The following is a 22,250-nucleotide window of genomic DNA, read 5'->3' as shown; positions in this document are numbered from 1 at the left end:
TTGCCAGATCAAACATGCCTCACCATGTCCACTGCACCATGGTTTTACTTTTCAAATCCTATTATCCTCAATAGCCGCCTCACAATTCTCTCACACAAAACCCATTTAGAACCCACGAATTCAATTAAAATATCTATCAAAAATTAAATTAACCCTATTTTACATTACTCAAAACATTCTTTTTTTGATATTTTTTATTAATAAGAGAAATAGACAAACATCCAAATCTTCTCTGCACCACAATAACATTGGATTACATACATACTAGCAAAATATTGTCATTTATGGGTGTCACTCAAAACATTCTTTTTAATTGTTACTTGCTTCATAGATAGAAAGTGAGGATAAAGTGATGTTGATTAGATACAGATTTATCTGAAGGAGTAAAAGTCAAAAGATTTCCCATATAAGCCAGAACTAAACCATATATTGTTCTAAATACTAGGGTGTATAATGTGAACACAGTGCAGGCTTATGTTGGGAGCCAATGCAACTTGATTAAAATTGGGGATTACCTGATCAAACTTTCCAGCTTTGCATAATAATCTTAAAGCAGGATTTTGTAAAGTTTGTAGCTGCTTTCTTGATCACTGAGCATCCTATATATAAAATATTGCAATAATCTAGCTGAGTAAGAATAACAGCTTGAATGATTCTTTTAAATGACTGAAATAAAAAATATTTTTGAATCCTGCGGAGTTGTCTCAACTTACAGAAGACTTTGTATCAATATATTAATTTGGTTTTCCATCTGTTTATTATCATTCTTCAAAGAAGATTCCAAAGTAAATTTTATGGGGTCCTTTTACTAAGCTGTGCTAAAACGTGGCCTTAGTGTGCCCTTACACAGGTATTTCCCACTCGCTAAGGCCATTTTTAGTGCAGCTGGAAAATGGCCGATTTTTTATTTTCCAAATTAATGGCCATGCGCTAAAGTTGCCAATTTTGTAGGTGGTAAGGGCTCTTGTGATAATTACATGCTACTCAGAGTGCAGTAATACAGAAACGCTGATTAGCATAGAAATTCCCACTCTCAGTCCCCCAGACACACCCCTCTGTGAAAAAAAAATATTTTTTAGTGCGTGGTTTATGTATGCAGATTGCAAAATTACCATGGGATGCCTCAATGTGTCCTGCAGAAAGATCTTTTAAGCTGTGGTAAGCATGCGCTAATGCTTACTGCAGCTTAGTAAATAGACCTCTGTGCCACTAATTATCAGATGTTTACATGCAACTCATTCAAAAGAGGAACAAAAAAGCACTGGCTTGTCTTTATTCATCTGGAAATTGTAAATCCAGCCCATTTTTCTACTCTGACTAAACATTCCAGTATTGAAGATGAAATCTTTTCCACATACTTGTAAAAGCACAGGGACAAGTAAAGTGATGTCATCTGCATAGGTAAAAAAAACCTAGCCTAATCTTCCAAATGAACTCACTAACATACTAAGGGCCCTGATTACTAAGCCGCGCTAGAGGCACGTTAGTGCTTTTAGCGTGCACTAACTGTGTAGGCACCCACAATATTCCTATGGACGCCTACAGAGTTAGCATGCTCTAATTTTGTGCACGCACTAAAAATGCTAGCACACCTTAGTAAACAGAGCCCTAAAAATAATAGGAGATAGTGGCGATCCCTGTGGAATTCTATATGGAACTTGCCAAGGTTCAAAGCTTGTGTTAGATATTTCCATTCTATAAGTTCTATTTGCTAAAATTCCAGTGAACCAATTAACCACATTTCCTGTAATACCTATTTCACTTAACTGTATTGAAACAGTATGGTCCAGGAGATCAAATGCTGAGGACAATTCAGATTGTAAAAGTACTGCCTGATGGCCTTATTTCAGATGTCAACATTCCCAGAAGGCTTTCTGTGTTAAAATCTTTACAAAATTCTGATTGGGATGGTGGGAATATATTGTGTTGATCTAGATAGTGTGATAGTTGGTTAGCAGCTAAACTTTACCTTATTTTTACAAAATTTAAAATATTAGCAATGGGCCTAAAATTCAATGATATATTACAACCTAATAATAGATGCATGTTGTGTTTTTGGTTGGTAGGTCTATAAGGTCTGTCATGTATCCCGGAGCTTCGCCGTAGATAATTTTATGAACCAGGTGCAGATTTTTTTAAAAATTATTTATTTATCATTTTCAAAATAGACATTTACATAAAATAAATGTTGGAAAATCAAGAAAATGTTAGAAGAAAAATAATTTGTCCTTTACATCAAGGAACAAAGAGAAATTATATTGTTACTTAGTCCACAATAATTTGGTCAAGATACATGGAAATTATACAAACAAATTCAAGAGAACTCTTTAAACAATTCAATTATGAGGGTAGAGACCATTCCCTGCTAGTGGTTTCAGCTCCCTTCTGGTGTGACCGACATCCTTTCGCCACCACTTTCTTTAGCAACTATAAACTGCCGCAGTTTATCCGGTTCAAAAAATACATAGTATACAGTATTCAAGGAAATAATACATCTACAAGCAAATTTCAATTTGAAAGTGCCACCAAGGGAGAGAACCCGAGACCTAAGTCCCAGAAATTCTCTTCTCCTCCTCTGAGTAGTTTTACTGAGATCAGGAACAATTTTTGATCCAAAAAACTGGGTTGCGATATGTCTGAAGTGTAGTCTGAAAACATGATTTCTATCTGTCTCGAATGCAAAAGAAGCAAGGAGAGTCGTACGCTCCGTTATCGTCTCTAAAGATGTTTCTAATAGTTGTGAGACATTCAATTCCAGAACTTCTGTTTGAGCTAAACTAGCTCCTGTAATATAAAACACTTTTATAATTGGAGGTATAGCTTCTTTAGGAATACCAAGCACTTCAAGGAAATATTTCTTCAGCATTTCTATAGGTGATATTAAAGGAGTCTTAGGGAAATTTAAAAATCTCAAGTTATTGCGCCTAAGTTGGTTATCAAAAAATTCAATTTTTCTATGAGTCAAATCTTTCTCAATTGTCATGTTGGCAACAGCAGTTTGTAAATTCTTAATTGCAAATTTGACTCACATTTTCTTTCCTGCTCCTTAGCCTTCGATTCCATCGTTTGTTGAAATACTTTTAAGTCCATAACTTCAGAATTGAAGGAGTTAGTTAGTTGAAGTAGGGACGAATTGATAGTCTGAATCACTTCCCAGAGGGCTTCCAAAGTAACAGCTGACGGTCTACTCTTCACGCCGATTCCACTGAGGCGAGAACCTCCTGGGGGAGGAGGGCGAGGAATCAATGCCTCCCGCCCTCTCACCAGATGACAAACCTCCCGGAGTTGAGTAGCCGATGGGGCCGCCGCTAACCTCCAAAGAACCCGCCTGAGGTTCTCCCATAGACACCGTTTCACCGCTCAGTCTCGGCGGCACAGCTTGAGGAGGCGGGCTCAAGGACACCGCCTCAATGCTAAGATCCCCTGTTGTCCTGGGGATCCAACCAGAGCTGGGACCTGGGCTCCCCGGTGCACGAAGGGCCGAACAATTTCAGAGTTGGCTTGCCGGAGCGTTGGTATTACCGCCGGGGCTTGCAGCGGTTTTGTTGCCCCGACTTTTCCTTTTCTTTTCACCATGATATCTGGTGAAAGAAAGTAAACGCTGCCGTAGAGGAGCCTGGCGTGTCAAGAGCCGACATGCAACACTCCCTCACTCGGACGCCATCTTGACCGGCTCTTTGGGCAAGTCCAACCAGGGTGCAGATTTTGAAAGCAATACGTTCTTTGATTGGAAGCCAGTGCAGTTTTTCTCAGAGGGGTTTGGCGCTTTTCGAATCGCGTTTTTCCAAATATAAGCCTGGCTGCCGTGTTTGAGTGGTCTGAAGTTTCTTATAATTTGTTCTTTGCATCCTGCATAGCTCCCATTGCAGTAGTCTACATGGCTTGTACAAGGATTGTATCAAGTTGCGAAATGTTTCCCTCGGGAGAATGGTTTCACATCGTTTGAGTTCCAACATTGAGTGGCACATTTTTCTTTGTTGTAGATTTCACTTGGTTCTCTAGTGTGAGGTTACGGTCGATGTAATGCCGAGAAATTTTCAGGCTGTCTGAGATAGGGAGGGTATGGTCTGGGGTGTTTATATTTGTGGGTTTGTTCGTATGTATTGGGATGAGAGGATGAGACAGTGTGTTTTTTCTATGTTGAGTTTTAGTTGAATGCATTTGCCCATGAGTTCATGATATTCAAGCTGAGCTTGATTTCGTTGGTGTTTCTGTCAGAATCATGTTTTTAAGGAATGTATATTGTAACCTCGTCTGCATAGATGAAAGGGTTAAGGCCTTGGTTGGATAAGGACTTGGCTAGTGGGGTCATCATTAGGTTGGAAAAGGAGTGGTGATAGGGTGATCCTTGAGCACTCTGCATTCCTGCTTTCCACGGTGATGATATGTTTGAGCCTGATTTCACTTGATATGTTCTAGTGGTTAGGAAACCCTTGATCCACCTAAGTATGTGTCCGCCAATCCCAAAGTATCTAGGAGTCTTAGTAGTAGTTTATGGTTTACCATGTAGAATGCGCTGGACATGTCAATTGGAGGAGAAGTATGCTTTTACCTGTTGGCTATTTCTGCTTGAATTTGGCTAGGAGGGTAATTAGTACTGTTAAGTGCTATGGTGAGGGCGAAATCCTGATTGTGATTCATGTAGTATTGTGAATTTGTTTATATAATTAGTAAGTTGTTTGGTTACCATGCTTTCCATCAGTTTGACCACCAGTGGGATTGATGCTACTGGGCGGTAATTAGTGATTTCATTTGTTTTTTCTTGGATTTTTGGTATTGGGGTGAGTAGGATGTTGCCATTTTCCTTAGGGAAGAGACCTTGTTGAAGCATGTAGTTTAAGTGGGATGTGAGGTCTGCTATGAAGCGGTGGGGGGCGGATTTTAATAGGTAGCTGGGGCAGATATCCAGTTTGCAGTGAGAGTTGGAGAACTTATTAATTGCCTGGGTGACTGTTTCGGCGGTGAGGAGAGCGGAGTTTGACCAGGTTTGGTCTGCTGGGTATTCACCAGTGGTTGAGTCCAAGCCAGTGATGAACTTTTCAGTATCGGTGTTGTTCTGAGGTAGGGTGTTACGTAGGTTTGCAATTTTTTAATTGAAGTATTATTTAGCAAGGTTGTCTGCAGATGGTATGTCTGTATTGGTTGTGGTGACCAAGGTGATGTCTAGTAGTTTGTTCACGAGTTGGTATAATTTCTTCGTGTCTTTGTAATATGGCCCTATTTTAGTTTTGTAGTATGACCTTTTGGTCTGTCTTATTGCGTATTTGTATTTTCTTTGTATTTGTTTCCATGCGTTGAGTGTGTGTTCATCTTTTATTTTTTTCCAAGCTCGTTTGAGTTTCCTGGATTGTGTTTTTATTTTTTTCAGTTTTTCGTTGAACAACGGTATTGAGTTATGCCTACGTGAGGTTCTTGTTTGAAAGGGAGCTATTTTGTCCAGTATGCTGCTGCATCTTTTATCCCATTCTGAGAGGTAGTATATGGAGTCCGTTTGTGCTGTCCAGTCGTTATTATATATCTGTTGCCAGAATGTTTCCGAGTCTATTTGGCCTCTTGTGCTGTAGGTTGTGTGTTCTTGTATATGGTGTGAACCCTTTTCCCGCCATTTTAGGGATAGGTTTAGCTTGTAGTGGTCGGTCCATGATGTTTCTGTCCATTTAATTTCTGTTATTAGGTTCTGGTCTGTGGACAGTTTGTGTGAGATGAGGTCAATTAGAGAACTTTTTTAAATAAAGAGTTCATCTCTGCTGGCTGAATTGGGAGAAAATTAGCCCACAGTTGGTCAGCAGGGTTATTATCAAAGAACTATGCCACTGAATGTTGAATCAATTGTGGTTCAACAGAAGATCTTTTTTTTTTAAATTTCTTTATTTATAAATTTTTTTTACATCTACATCTATAAAAACATAAATGTTACAGAAATTTGGAAATTAAATATTATTAGGTAATACATATTACCGAAAAATCATTAAAGGAAAATATTTTATAACTTTGTCCACAAATCTTTGAGTCAAGATCTAAGAAATTTAACATAGGTAACATAATTTAATATTAAACAGCGGGAGGGTGAAACGTATTACCACAGCCAAATATTAACAGCATTCTCGTGGTTACGGGTTCGCCTCCAGAGGCGAAACACTCCTTTCTTTTGATTCAATAAAATCTAACAACTTCATAGAGTTAAAGAATAGGTAATTAACCGAATTAAAGGTAATACAACACCTACAAGGAAATTTCAAAATAAAGGTTCCCCCTAACTTTAAAACTCTAGGTTTATAAATCAAAAATTCTTTTCTTTTCTTCTGAGTGGCACGAGCCATATCAGGGAAAACTTGTATCTTATGTCCCAGAAATAAATCATTTATATGTCTAAAATATGATCGCAGAATATTATTGCGATCAGGTTCAAGCACGAATGTTACCAATAATGTTGTTCTTTCAGAGATGAATTCAAGTGAGGTTTCCAGGAACTCAGTTAAATTCAATTCAGCAGGAGGAGCAGCTTGAGATTTATCTTTAGGTAATCCAGGTCTTCCCGTGATGTACTGGGTTCTCGTTATAGGCGGATATGCCTCCTCCGGAATCCCCAGTACATCTTTAAAATATCTTTTAAGCATATCCACTGCATTTATCAGAGGAGATTTCGGGAAATTTAAAAATCTCAAATTGTTCCTTCGTCCACAGTTTTCAAGGTATTCAAGCTTCCTGTCCTGGATATCTCTTTCCTTAATTAAAGCTTCTGTGAGATTTGCAACTTCTGAATTTCTCCTTGATTTGTTAAAATCTTGGCATTCTGTGCTTGAATTTGCTCAGAAAATATCTGGTTAGATTTTTTTAAATCAGTTATTTCATTATTGACTGAAGTATTCATTTGAATCAGAGTGCTATTCACTCCCTGGATAGCGTCCCATAACATACTCATAGTAACTACCGCTGGTTTTTTTATTCCTCCGGTACTCACGGTCCCGATCTCCTGGGCAGTTGAGGCTGATTCACAAATGGAATCCTGCGACGCTGTTTCTCTGCCTGGGGTAGAAGTCCTCATGGGTCCTCCTTCAGACGCTGGGGGTCCAGGAATTTCCGTGGCCTCCAAGCGATATGACCCCATGAGTAACAAATCATCTCCGGGTCGCGGAGGTGCGGTATGAGAGGGAGGACTCAACGTAACTCCCTCTATGCTGCACTCGGTCCTCTGAAGGGCCGGGTCATTCGAGGTGGATGTACGCTCACCAGGAACCAAAACTCTGAAACTATCCAAAGTCGTCTGGCGTGAGGCAGGAGTTAACTGCGGGACCATGGAGGTAGGGACCGCTGCTTTCCCCTTTCTCTTTCCCATCGCTAGGTCGGAGAAAGTTGCCCTTCGGCAAGGCGTTTGAGACAAGTTCGAGAGCTTCAAGTCCCGACTTCCGCTCTTGTCGCCATCTTAACCCACTTCACAACAGAAGATCTAATTATTTTATTTTAAAAATAATCAGCCGGCTCCCCTGCAGTTGGCAGACTTTTAGATCAGCTAATGGTAGTTATAAGGTCATTAGATTGACTAATACTACAGTATCTACTATTTTGAAATGTTTTCTTGAGATGAATAATATGCTCTTTTAGTTGACAGCAGTTCATATTTATAAGCATTAAGGGGCCCTTTTACAAATGCACAGTAGGGTACTGTGACAATGGCGCACGACAAATTGGCCCTACTGCTGGGCTACTGCAGGAGCACAGTAGTACTGCCGGTGTGTGCCGTGCACCATTTCTGTAGCTCAAAAATAATTTTATTTTTTTTTAGCGCTACCCGGTTACCACTGGGTTAGCGCGAAAGCCCTTACCGCCTCCTAAATAGGAGGCGGTAAGGGCTCCCCCAGCAAATGGCCACGTGGCAAGTACTTAATTTACCGCACTTCCATTTCCATTTTTAAAATTCCTTTTACCCACTCTGCTAAAAGGGTGGCTTCAGCATGTGGCAAACCCACGCACTGTCACCAAAGGGATCCTTTTAACACAGCTTGGTAAAAAGACTCCTAAATGCAGATTTCCACTGTTGTTCAGTCTCTAATGTGTCTTCCTCTTGCCAAGCCTCTCTAATTGCTTGCATTTCTGTTAATTATCATTAAACCAGGGATACTATTTTTGACCTAGAACACTTTAAGCAATTTTGTCTTGCCAAGTCACACTTGAATGATGAGTGTGGTACCTGAGAGTGTTTAATTGATTATAGAGAAGTAGAGAAGTGTTGCTTAACTTGATATTTATGTCACAGTAGTTTCTATGGCTCTGAATTTAATATTAGCTGAATTTTGAGGGCGGATTTGTCCTTAGATTCTTCAGTGTATATATCAGTATTTGAGATGCTGCTGCCATATTATGAATTTACATGCACTATAGCAAGAGTGAAGAGAACAAGTGTGAGTGGTAAAGGTATGTTTATAGATGCAGATAGTACACTTAAACAAAAGAAAAATCCACTAAACATTAACCAAGTGTCACACACTACAAAACAACTGTGGATAAATTGGCTTTCTACTTTTTTTTTTTTTTAAATAAATGTAGAAAGGCCATGGTCAAATATATTTGGGTCCAAGGGCAGCTGGAGGCAAATAAAAAGCATGTGGGAATTTGGGTCATGGTCTTTTCCGCCAGGAACTTATCCAAACCTTTTTTAAACCCAGGTAGGCATTTTTTCATTTGTTGAATATCTGGCCTAGTGTTAATGTTAGCTTTAGCATGCAGTCATTAAAAATTACTGCCCTCTATTTAGAAGGCACTAAGGACTTCCGCCCTTGACACATCCCCTCCAAAAAATGAATACATACCGCCGTTACTACAGTCACTGGCAAAGAGTTCCAGAGCTTAACTATTCTTTGAGTGAAAAAAAATATTTCCTCCTATTTGTTTTAAAAGTATTTCCATGTAACTTCCTTGAGTGTCCCCTAGTCTTTGTTCTTTTGGAACGAGTGGAAAATTGATTCACTTCTACTCGTTCTACACCACTCAGGATTTTGTAGACCTCAATCATATCTCCTCTCATCCTTCTCTTTTCCAAGCTGAAGATCTCTATTTTTTTGAGCGCTATATATAGAACTAGGGGATTTATGTGTGAATTTTAAAAAACTCCGTAAACAGAAGCAAAAGAAAATGATGTTTAGCTTTCTTTGGTGCTTGTGAAAAGATATAGACAGAGTGAAGCCAGTATTAGGACAGTTTTCAAAGGAATTTGTACCAAGTAAGTTAATAGATGGATAAAGGGTCCTTTTACTAAGTTGCGGTGAAAGGGGGCCTGTGCCAGCATCAACGCGTATTTTTGACATGCGCTGAGGCCCCCTTTTACTGCAGTGGGTAAAAGTTGTCTATTTTGGGGAAAAAGAAATGGCTGTGCGGTAAGTGAACCACTAACCGTATGGCCATTTCGGTAGGAAGCCCTTACCGCCACCCATTGAGAAGGTGGTATGGGCTCCTGTGCCAACCCGGCGGTAACCAGGTAGCATGCGGTGCTGCCTGATTGCCACTGGTTAAATTCTGGTGCTACAAAAATATGACATATTTTTGTAAAGCTGAAAATGACACTCACTAGGGATGGGAACTACTGTCGTGCTCTTGTGGTAGTCCGGCAGTAGTTCCAGATTGGTCCACGGCAAGCTCGCGAGGGCTTACCGCTGCTTAGTAAAAGGGCCCCTAAATTTCCCTTCACTAACAAGGTAATCTTTTTGTATTCATTTTTTGGAGGGGTCGTGTCAAGGGTGGAAGCCCTTAATGCAGTTTAAGTAGAGGGCAGTAAGTGCTCCCATATTACATTTTTTTAATGACTGCATGCTAAAGCTAACATTAGCACTCGGCCAGATATTCAACAAATGAAAAAATACCTATTTTTACTTGCCATGCTGGAAATGGGATTAACATGTGGGAAAATCCCATATTAGGATGTGTGAAGCTCATTTACTAGCACTGATTAGAAAAAGGGCCTCTTAGTATGTACACAGATACATTTGTACCAGTGGATTTCTCTACTCCAGCTCAAATTTGAAAGGAAAACTTTATTTAATATGAGACTGTCCCCACCAGAGAAACTGAAACATACACACATGTGTAGCCAGAATTTTGGCATTTATGTGTATACTAGTAAAAATGGCCCGTTTCTGGCGGCGATGAAACGGGCGCTAGCGGGCAGGGGACTCCCTTCCCCTCCCCTTACGCGTGTCTTCCTGGTGGTCTAGAGGTACCTGTTCGGTGGGGGCAGGAAAGAAAGAGCCCCCTCTTTCCTGCCCGTAGCGGTGGTGGTAGCATCCTTGCTACATCGTGTGGGAGTCCGGCTCTCGGCGTTTCAAAATGGCTGCCGAGAGTTGAAGTCTCGCAATGCAGCTTGAACTCTCGGCGGCCATTTTGAAACACCGAGAGCCGGACTCCCACACGATGTAGCAAGGATGCTACCACCACCACTACGGGCAGGAAAGAGGGGGCTCTTTCTTTCCTGCCCCCACCGAACAGGTACCTCTAGACCACCAGGGAGACAGGCGGAAGGGAAGGGGAGGGGAGGTGACAGGGGGGGAGGGACGTTGCTGAGGGTGAGTGTGGTACCATGGGCGGGGCGGTAACTTCTAAGGGGTGGGGCTATGTGGGGAAAGGGGCCGGGTTGATGTGGACGTCCTGGGCGGCTGGGATGTTTTGGAAGGGGAGGAATAGGGAAACACGCTCCGCGTGTTTCCCTACTGCTCCCCGTGCGTTAATTAGCCTTGTTTTCGTGTTGCGCCCTCGACGTCATCACGTGTGACGCGAGGGCGGGGCATGAAGATGTTGTGTGGCTTCACCACCATGAAACCACGAACCGGTGTGTGAGTGACTTCAGTGACGTCAGTGTCCTCAGAAAGTTGAGGCTGCGTTTTATTATAGTAGATATGAAACACATACAAAATGGAGAGAACTGAATAGTGTGGAAAATTCAGTGTTGAAAAAATTGAGAGCTAAGGACATTTCTATAGAGGGATGTGCCCTTTATAAAATAGGGTTCGGTGCGGATCCGGTGTCTAACTATTGTCTGCTGTACTAACACTTGCTAAAAGCAGGTATAGATGCTGGCACCCAACTTAGGCGCACTTCAGGCAAATTCTATAATTCCATGTGCAATTTTTTGAAACACCCCCCAACACACCCCTGGCCATATGCGCTATGAGAGTTAGCCATCGAGCCTTATAGAATAGCGCACAGCCAGTTGTGTGTGCAAATTCTAATTGATGCCAAGTAACTGCAATAATTGGTTGTTAGCACCCAATTATTTCTAGTTAAGGGCTCGTTGCTCGATTAAGTTATATGTACAACTTGGGCACATGCCGAAATTTCGGCGCACAATTTATGGTGCCAAGTATAGAATCCGGGAGTAATTGTGTACACATGGCAGTAGTCTAGGCATACGTTTTAGTGCTTTCTTTATAAAATTACTCCCCAACTGGCTATTATCTGTTTTAAAATGGCATGATTAGGAACTTTCTGGGGCTGGCTGAAAAGTTATCTGTCTCACTGGCAATATTCAGATGCTAGATGGATTACTTATCCATCCAAGTGGTGCAGCAGAAATGGCAAGTATAACATTAAATAGATAATTTCTCTAAGTAATATTATGTGTGAATTTTCAAAGGTACCATCTGGATGGATATAACACCACTGAAAATCCATATAGCTTATCTGTTTAAAGTTAAACAGCTTGGTTGAACTTTTACTTAATTACATGTATTAGTAATGTGTTATTTTATTCTGTTTTGCTGATATATATTAAACTAGTAAAAAGGCCCATTTCTGACACAAATGAAACGGGCGCTAGCAAGGTTTTCCTCGGAGTGTGTATGTTTGAGAGAGTGTGTGTGTGAGAGTGACTATGTGTGTGTGAGAGAGAGAGTGAATATGCGAGTGTGTCTGTGTGAGAAAGAGTGTGTGTGATTCTCCTCTCTTCCCTGCCCCCCCTCCAGCCACCCAGCAATTCTCCTCTTACGAACCAAGAGCTTCGGAATGTTGGAGGTGCAAATTATTATAGTAGATATTCATTGAGTACTGGTTTGCCTGTAGAAAAGCATGATTCAAACTGAAATTATATTACATACCATTTATTGCAAGAAAGCATATAAATATAGATGATAAAATATATTGACAAACAAGGTTCAGCCTTAAAAGAAAGTTACTATTTGACCTTTGTACTGTAACAAGGACAGCTGTTTTCAGGAGCATAATAGACTGCCTTGGGCTCACAGTCAGCTAAATTTGCATCCTATCTCACATCTGTCCATATAACAAACAAGTTCTAGGCCATACCTTTTTATAGCTTGTTTGTTGACTCTTTTCTTACAAATCTAAGTGCCTAATACAGTGACCACAGTATATCATTCATCCTGTCTTGATTACTGTACTGAAGACGCAAAGCAAAAGTTGAGCAAAAGAGCCACAAAGATTTGTGTGTTGTGTACAGTAACAATGTTGGTAATCCATCTGTAAGGGACCTGAGTATTCATGAACCAAAATATTCTCTTTCCGGATACATGAGATCTATAGATTTACCCAGAGAAAGGGATGTTAAGTACACGGCCTGACCAACCATTAGGCAAGACTAGGCATTTATTGCAGACAAAGTAAGTGATAGATGCTGATAGCCACTCTAACTCAAAGAACCATCAATGCATACGTTCACTTGCATGAAAAGTGACCAATTTTCAAATTGCTCATTTGCCTGGGTGTGACAGGATATATGATCCTGGTAGAAATGAAGAACACCAACCCAAGAGCTGTATTAAACATTCACCAGGGTTTAGAGTTAGTCCCAAAGCCCAACCCTACTGTTAAAATGAAGACCAGGGACCCCTGTAAGGGAGGTCGTAGCTCATCATGGAAGGCTATATGGGAAGTGATGGGGTGGGGGGGGGGGGGATAACAATTCTTGGATTTACATTGGAATTCCCTGAACACTGGAAGTCAGAGGCAAGCATCCAGCAACTTCTGACAGATACTCATTTATATATGATTTGATTAGGCAAATTAGATTGTGAACACCCCTTGCTAACAGGCTGCTGAAGAGAGAAAAGAACCTACTACTACTACTACTTAGCGTTTCTATAGCGCTGCCAGGGTTTACCCAGCGCTGTACAAGTTTAACATGGGGAAGGATAGTCCCTGTTCAAGAGAGCTTACAATCTAAAGGTTACAAACTATGTAGTCAGTGTAGGTAACTTACAACTTATGTAGTCAGTGTAGGTAGCTTACAATCTAGAGGTTACAAACTCTGTAGTCAGTGTAGGTAACATGAATGGGGAAGGTGGTTAGGCGCCAAAAGCAAGGGAGAAGAGATGGGCTTTGAGTAAGGACTTGAAGATAGGCAGGGAGGGCGCATGGCGTATGGGCTTGGGAAGTCTGTTCCAGGCATAAGGTGATGCGAGGCAGAAGGGGCGGAGTCTGGAGTTAGCGGTGGTAGAGAAGGGTACGGATAGGAGTGATTTGTCCTGAGAGCAGAGGTTACGGGTGGGAACATACGGGGAGAGGAGGGTAGAGAGGTAATGGGGGGCTGCAGATTGAGTGCACTTGAAGGTCAATAGGAGAAGCTTGAACTGTATATGGTAACGGATCGGGAGCCAGTGAAGCGACTTGAGGAGAGGGGTGATATGAGAGTATCGGTTCACGCGGTAGATAAGACGTGCGGCGGAATTTTGGACAGATTGAAGGGGGGATAGATGGCTAAGCGGGAGGCCAGTGAGAAGAAGGTTGCAATAGTCAAGACGAGAGGTAACGAGCGAGTGGACGAGGGTTCGGGTGGTTTGTTCAGAGAGGAATGGGCGAATTTTGCTAATATTATAGAGGAAGAAGCGACAGGTCTTAGCTGTCTGCTAGATATGGGCAGAGAAGGAGAGGGAGGAGTCGAAGATGACTCCGAGATTGCGGGCTGAGGAGACGGGGAGGATGAGGGCGTTGTCAACAGAGACGGAAAGTGGGGGAAGAGGAGAAGAGGGTTTGGGTGGAAAGACAAGGAGCTCAGTCTTTGCCATGTTCAGTTTCAGATGCCGGTTGGACATCCAGACAGCGATGTCTGAGAGGCAGGCCGAAACTTTGGCCTGGGTTTCGACTGTGATGTCGGGAGTGGAGAGATAAAGCTGGGTGTCATCAGCATAGAGATGGTACTGGAAACCATGTGATGAGATCAGCGAGCCCAGGGAAGAGGTGTAGATCGAGAAAAGAAGCGGTCCAAGGACAGATCCTTGAGGAACCCCAACAGAGAGCGGGATGGGGGTGGAAGAAGAGCCATTAGAAAATACTCTGAAGGTGCGTTGGGAAAGGTACGAAGAGAACCAAGAGAGGACGGAGCCCTGGAACCCGAATGAGGACAGTGTGTCGAGAAGTAAATTATGGTTGACGGTGTCAAAGGCGGCCGATAGGTCGAGGAGGATGAGGATGGAATAGTGACCTTTGGATTTGGCAAGGAACAGGTCATTGCAGACTTTAGAGAGTGCTGTTTCTGTCGAGTGTAGTGGGCGAAAGCCGGATTGAAGCGGATCGAGGACGGCCTGAGAGGAGAGGAAATCAAGGCAGCGGCTGTGGACAGCGCGTTCGAGTAATTTGGAGAGGAAGGGTAGAAGAGAGATGGGGCGGTAGTTGGAGGGACAGGTGGGGTCAAGTGAAGGTTTTTTGAGAAGTGGTGTGACTACAGCGTGCTTGAAGGTGTCAGGGACAGTAGCGGTGGAGAGAGAGAGGTTGAGGATGTGACAGATTGAGGGGATAACTGAAGGAGAGATGTTGTTAAGCAGATTGGTGGGAATGGGATCAGAGGAGCAGGTGGTGCACTTAGAGGAAGAAAGAAGGCGAGCAGTGTCCTCTTCGGTGATCTCAGGGAAGGAGGAGAAGGAGGTCAGGTTAGGTTGGTTGAGGAAGTGGGTTAAGAAGTCGCAGGGAGGAGAAGGCTTGGAAGTGAATTCAAGGTTTATCTTCTGCACTTTATCGCGGAAGTAATCAGCTAGAGTTTGAGGAGAAAGTGAAGGGGGGTGGGAGCGGAGGGCACTTTAAGTAGGGAGTTGAGGGTGGTGAAGAGGCGATGAGGATTGGAACCAAGAGAAATGGTTAATTGAGAGTAATATTCCTGTTTGGCAAGGAATAGGGAGGACTGGAAGGAGGAAAGCATGAATTTGTAATGGGTGAAGTCTGACAGGGTGCGAGATTTCCTCCAGATTCGTTCAGCAGAGCGGGTGCAGGAGCGAAGGTAACGGATGCAAGGGGTTAACCAGGGCTGAGGATTAATGCGCTTAGTGGGGCGAGAGACAGATGGTGCTAGGGTACCCAGAGCAGTGGAGAGAATTTCATTGTAGGTAGAGACAGCCTTGTTGACGGATTCAGAAGACGAGATGGAAGGGAAGAGATTGGAGATGTGAGAGGATAGGGTAGGGGGTCGACGGCTTGGAGATTCCTGAAGGCAGTGGTTATAGTTGGGCGAGGTTGAGGGGGAGGGTGGTGAAGTGTGAGGGTGATTAGGTCATGATCTGAGATTGGAAGGACTGAGGTGCAGAAGTTGGAAGGTGAGCAGGAAGAGAAGAGAACGAGGTCGAGACAATGGCCATTACAGTGAGTAGGGGTGGTACAGCATAGTTGGAGGTTAAAGGAGGATGTCAGAGTGAGGAATTTAGAAGAGTAGGAGTTGGATGGGTTGTCAACGTGAATATTAAAATCGCCAAGAATGAGGGATGGAGATGAGGGATCAAGAAAGATGGTGAGCCAAGCGTCGAAGTCAGTAAGGAATGAAGAGAGGGGCTTATCAGGGGGGCGGTAGATGACTGCAACTCTGAGTGGTGTCGGGTAGAATAGCCGGATGGCATGAGTTTTGAAGGATGAGAAGCAGTGAGACTGTGGCAGGAGGAGGGGTTGGAAACTACAGGAGGGTGAGAGAAGAAACCCAACGCCTCCACCGCTTGCATCTGGGCATGGAGTGTGGGAGAAAAGATATCCTCCACGGCATAGGGCTGTGATTGAGGCAGTGTCGTTAGGGGTTATCCAAGTTTCAGTTAAAGCGAGCAGTTGAAGGGAACGGGAGATGAATAAATTGTGGGTGAAGGAGAGTTTGTTGCATACTGAGTGGGCATTCCATAGGGCATACGAGAAGGGGAGGGAAGCGGGGGGGAGAAGGGGGATAGGGATGAGATTGGAGGCATTCTGGGATCGGTTACATGGATATGGAGAGGAGAGGTGAGGGGGACCTGGATTGGGATTGATGTCACCTGCGGAAAGTAGGAGAAGGAGTAAGAGAGTGCGGAGGAGGGTGGGGGAGGAGGGTCGACGAAGATGACGAAGACGGGATGTGTTAAGGAGGAATGGGGATGGGGTAATGGTGGGGAGGAAATGTAGAAGGTTGAGAGCTAGGAATGATGAGGGGGGCAGGAGAGCTGGGGAGGTAGAGGGGGGTGGGGGAGGTAGGGTAGGGGAGTAGTGAGCAGGACGGGAGGGGACAAGGGTGGGCAATGAGTTCCTGAGGTAGACAGTGGAGGGGGAGGGGAAAGATGTTAGGAAGGGACAGGGCGATGAAGAGAATGTGTATAGGGGCCATATATAGGGCTTAGGTGGATGTGGATAAATGTGAAGTGGCTAAGGTGATAGGAGTAGAGGAGGAAGGCAGGAAGGAAGGCTAGGACTGGGACAGCAGGCAACAGCTAAGGCATAGGGAGTGATAGTGTGTAGAGGAATTCAATCAGCAGTTGAGATAGAGTAGAGGAGTACAGTCAACAGTTAAAGTAGGTATTCAATGTGCATCAGAAGTCGAGGTAACAACTTGAGGTTTTAAACATAGCATTAAAGCAGTTCAATCAATGATTAAAGTAGATTACAGTGAGATGCAGTTAATCCTAAATGCTAGCAATATTGCAGATTGTAGAGCGGCAATTAATAGAGCAAATAAAGTGAGGATTTGCAGTGAGGTGCAGTTTAAGCCCCAAAGTCTACAATATTGCAGAATTTAAATAGCAATTTGGTAGTAGAATTTCAACATGAGCAGTAGGATTTTGGTATTTTGGTAGCGACTTGAGTCAATGAAGCAGATGACTGGGATAGGAAGGAATAAGCTGGATCCGACGGACAGGGACAAGCCGGAGCAGGTAGCTGGAACAAGCCGGAGCAGGTAACAGGAACAAGCTGGAACAAGCAGGGAGAGGCTGGATCAGGTGGACAGGAAAAAGCTGGATCAGGCGGGCTGGTGCTGCTGAAGCAGAAGGACTGGAGCAGTAGGGGGAAGCTGAGCAGGCGGGATGGAATGAGCTGGATCAGGCGAGCTGGAGGAAGCTGGAGCAGATGTCTGGCACAACAGGGAGGAGCTGGATCAGGCAGGCTGGAGGAAGCTGGAGCAGATGTCTGGCACAACAGGGAGGAGCTGGATCAGGCGGACTAGAACAGGCTGGTGCAGATGGACTGGGATGAGCTGGGTCAGGCGGGCTGGAATAGGCTGGATCAGGCGGACTGGAACAGGCTGGTGCAGATGGACTGATACGAGCTGGATGAGCTGGGTCAGGCGGGCTGGAACAGGCTGGAGCAGATGGCTGGGACAAACAGGGAGAAGCTGGATCCGACGGACTGCGGCTGGAACAAGCAGGGAGAAGCTGGATTCGACAGACTGCGGTAAGCTGGAGCAGGTGGCTGGAACAAGCAGGGAGAGGCAGGAGCAGGTAACTGGAACAAGCAGGGAGGGGCAGGAGCAGGTAGCTGGAACAAACAGGGAGAAGCTGGAACCGACGGACTGCGGCTGGGCGAGCTGGGCGGCAGGACTGGAGCAGGTAGCTGGAACAAGCAGGGAGAGGCAGGAGCAGGTAGCTGGGACAAACAGGGAGAAACTGGATCCGACGGACTGCGAAACCCTGGGCAAGCTGGACTGCGGCAGGACTGGAGTGAGCTGGAGCTGGCTGGATCAGGTGGACTGGAACAAGATGGGGCAGAGGAGAGCTGGGCAGCAGGGCTGAAACACTCTGGAACAAGCTGGATTAGGTGGGCTGGAACAGAGGAGAGCTGAGCGGCAGGACCGGAACAAGCAGGAAGAGACGGAAAAGACGGGCTGGAATGATCTGTGGCAGAAGATTCAATCACTTAGCTTGCCGTCTGTTTGATAGTTGGTGCGGTAGATCGGGTTCTGGTAGGGTAACGCCGTGATCACGAGTCAGGCAGGAGTTCTTTCTGTCAGTTCTTTCTTTGGCTACGAGGGCAGTCTACTGAGCTGGCGATTATCCGTTTCGGCTGGGTCGCTTACCAGGTAATTGAGCAAGCGTTCCGCTTGCCCTCCTGGATCGTGCTTTCTGTTGGTCTGATCGTCCGCGGTCAGTCAGTTCGACCGTTGGCCACGAGGTCGGTCTGCTGGGCTGGTGATTGTCCCTTTCGGCTGGATCGTCTGCCAGGCAGTAAAGCAAGCGTTCCACTTGATTTCCTGGATTGGGCTTTCGGTCCTCACTGATCTACGGTCGGTGGTCAGTAGGTTCGCAAAATCGGCACAGCCGTAGCTTGGGGAGCCTGGACTCCCAGCGTGAGGGAATCCTCACTCTCCACCCTGGTCCACTCCCTGGCTGTGGGCCAGGAGGGGGAGATTCCTTCCCACAGGACCAAGTCATCCAGCATTACATTTGTGTTGTACAAGGAGCTTACTGGAACTTGATCTAACTCACTTTGCTATGGGTTTCTTGGGACCGAGAAATATGATGTCTGTTTAGGAAAGTGAAAGCAGGAAATAGGCCTTAACATAATTTCTAACTGAGGAGGAGGGGTCTGATTTACAATAAGAGCAATTCTTAAATGATTTACCCAGCCAAAACCAGGGTTTAGCCAGGTGAATCTGCCTGTTTGAAAATCTGGCTCCACTTGCTGGCCAAATCTCATAGTTTCAAAGTCTATTCTAAATCTGATAAACCGCAATTTACAAATACCTTCACAACAGTTTGCAATACTAAAATTATAGGGCTGTAGAAGAGAAGGAAGAAAAAGGAATTACAACATCATGTTTAATGATTGCTTTTCTCCCAAGCCTTTAATACATAGGATGATTGACCATACACCCATTCTGCACCTGGACTATCTTGCAACACACACTGTAACTTAAATCAGTTCCTTATATCTTGTTTAACTGTACAAAGAACTTGCCTTGAGTTTAGCTACTCATCTACCATGCATCTTGTCCTCATCTATATATCTGCACTTGGTCCCTCAGCTATATGATAAGCTGTATTATAGAAAATCTTTAGTATCATATCTATTTTAGTTGAATGTTCTAGTGCATGCTTATTAGATGTTTCATTAGCATTATGCTGACGTAGTATTATATCTCTGTTATTTGCATTTCATTGTTGTTAAATGTGTATATTTTTGATCCTGTTTCATGGTAGTCCTATTATTAGGTTTCAATTCGCTATTTTCAAGTTTACCTCATTCATTATATTTATGTTTATACTTGGTCATTTTACTATTGTTAAGCTGTTAACAAAATTGTAAGTTTTATGTTATACTGTACCTGCTGTACACCGCCTTTGGTGATTATCTTCATAAAGGAGGTTCATAAATCTCAATAACCAAACTAAACTAACTAAAACTAATAAAGAGAAAGAAAACAGCAGCTACAAACGTCATGCTTCTGCTGAACCCAACCTCCCTCTTGCTGTCCTTCATCAATTTTTAGATTCATTAAGATTATTTATAAGATGCCTATCCATTCAGTTAATCCCCAAAAAACATCCGAGAAAAGGAATTTTTTGACATTTCTTAAATGTTTGAAATATGATTCCAGTCTTAGCAGATTATTTCCAAAGAGAAGGGCTGATTACACTAAAAACTGAATTACAGATCGTGTCCAGATGATGAATACAGCAAAATGTAAGTGCTTCAAGACAATTCTGCTGGATAGATCTCAGGGCTCTGAATGGGAAATAAGGTATCAGTAGATGAGAGAAAAACAGTGGCAGACCAGAGTAATCGATCTTATATAGAAGAATTAGGACCCTGTTTACTAAGCCACGTTATAGGTGCGTTAGCTTTTTAAACGCGCGTTAACTATATACGCACATTAAACATGTACATGCCTACAATATCCCTATAGGCACCTACACGTTTAGCATGCATGCTAATTATAGGCACATTAAAAATGCTGACACACCTTAGTAAACAGGGCCCTTAGTCTTCAATGGAATCCTATGAGAGACAGGAAGCCAGTGCTCATCATTTAATAATGATGTTACATGATCCTACTTTTTGCCCCACTGATGAATCTGACTGTCATGTTTTAATGTTAAAAAGCCAAAGGCCTTTAAATACAGAAATTACAATATTGAATTTTACTTAGGACTATGGAATATATGAGTGCTTGTAACGCTTTCTGAGAGAGTAAAGAACCAACTGGAGAAACTGACTTCAGCTTAAAAAAGTATTTCCTGGATTTATTGGAAGCATGTAATTTGAAAGATAAGTCTTTATCAAGGAATACTCCCAAAATCTTCACTGATGAAGCAATAGTGACTGGAGAAGCTGCCATAAATATAGGGGATATTGGAACCAAAGTTTCCTTTCTGAGTGATATCATACCTTTAGGATTTTTTTTCAGGATTTATTTTAACCTTAATAGTAAGAAACCAGTCCATGATTGTCACAGGCTTAGAACTGAAAATAGTGCTGTCTTGAGGATTATTGGGATTCAATGTAACCAGAATTTGAGTGTCATCCATATAGGTGAAAGCTATCAGTCCAAGCTGGATAGAAAAGGAATGATTTAGGAGTGTGGTGGAGGTGGATTTTAGCTGGTTAATGCAAAATTCATTGTGAACTGGTTAAAATTGTACAAATCTACAATCTGCAATCCAGGAGGCTGAGCAGACAGAAAGGGAAAGGGAAATGGGACTCGATATACTGCCTTTCTGAGGTTTTTGCAACTACATTCAAAGCAGTTTACATATATTTAGGTACTTATTTTGTACCAGGGGCAATGGAGGGTTAAGTGACTTGCCCACAGTCACAAGGAGCTGCAGTACGAATTGAACTCAGTTCCCCAAGATCAAAGTCCACTGCACTAACCATTAGGCTACTCCTCCATGAGGCATTGGGCCCATACTTGGAAATTCCTCAGTATGGAAAAAAGGAGTGGTCAATTTTAAATTGGTGAGAGGACTTGGTTATCAGTGGGGTCAGGGATGGTCCGTCATCTTTTGAAATTATGCATGGAGGGAGGAATGGAGATTGGAGCTCATCAGGGGACACTATTTAAATCCAGGAAAGAAAGGGGGGGGGAGGGTACAGACACTCAGGAAGGGGAAACCAGGGAGGGACTTAACTTTTTAAATAAGGAAGGAAGACAGGGATAGCCAGGTATTTGTTTGGTTTATGCTTTTGTTTTTTGTTTTTTTTAATGGAACTAGCCAGGGAGCCGCATTCAATGTAGCTAATCAAAATAGAATAGGCTAAATTTAGCCATATATTCTGCCACACATATCTGGACAAGTGAGCCTGAATATACAGCTAGAGACAACTGGATAAATTTAACTAATTATCTTGGATTTTTGAATATCTACCTGCAAGCTTTTTCTTTATGGACAAAGAATGGGAAAAGGCCTTAGTCAAACAGACCCAGAGTCACTGACAGTGCTCCAAACAGTTATGTTCAATTTCAATAGAAAAAGAACTGTAGATAGTTGATTGTGTTGTCCATGATCATACCGCAAAACAAATTATAAATTAGGTTGATAATTTCTCTTCTTGCTCAGCCCGCTGAGAACAACTTACAAATCCAGTTCAAATAATTACTTTGCTTACAATCATCTCATAATACATTATTTTGTGGGATGTTTTTAAAATGGAATAAAACTATTAGAAAAAAGAAAACAGACACTGTCAGATACAAATAGCTAATTCCATTCCTACAGTGATTAGTCCAAGAAAATGAGGTCATGACATACCTGTTGCAGCAGATCTGCCACTTGGTAGGGGGTCCAGCTTTCAAACTCCTCCCGAAGGGGTAGTTTTGAGGCCATTTTACTGTCCGTGAGGAAGTTTTCTCAGACCTCTTGTTTAAACTTCAGGCTGATTTTGTGTGCTTGGCTGCACTTTACTGAGTTACAAAATCACTGAGGAGGAAGTTCTCTTTGCAAATTTTTCTAGCTTCATGCATACTTAACCCCTTCCCTCCTAGGGGAACTGCAGCTAAAAAAATATGCAAAGGAGCAGCAAAGCTCAGATAGTTGAAATGCTCTCTGGAAGTACAGTGTGAAAGGGAGATCTTATGCACAGTCTCTTTATGGGTT

The 22,250-nt window shown here is 43.1% G+C and overlaps 1 protein-coding gene across 1 annotated transcript in view; it reads right to left on the bottom strand.

Annotated features, from left to right (window-relative positions):
• Window positions 1-22,078, bottom strand: part of BLNK (B cell linker) — a 370,897-nt gene extending 348,819 nt beyond the window's left edge. Inside the window, 1 exon segment of the mRNA XM_030202997.1 lies at window positions 21,906-22,078. Coding sequence (XP_030058857.1) covers window positions 21,906-21,980 — 75 coding nt within the window. The 5' untranslated portion in view covers window positions 21,981-22,078.
• Window positions 22,079-22,250: the final 172 nt, after the last annotated feature.

This window comes from Microcaecilia unicolor, chromosome 5 (assembly GCF_901765095.1).
Source record: "Microcaecilia unicolor chromosome 5, aMicUni1.1, whole genome shotgun sequence".
Taxonomy (NCBI): Eukaryota; Metazoa; Chordata; class Amphibia; order Gymnophiona; family Siphonopidae; genus Microcaecilia; species Microcaecilia unicolor.
This window is presented reverse-complemented; position numbering and strand designations above follow the sequence as displayed.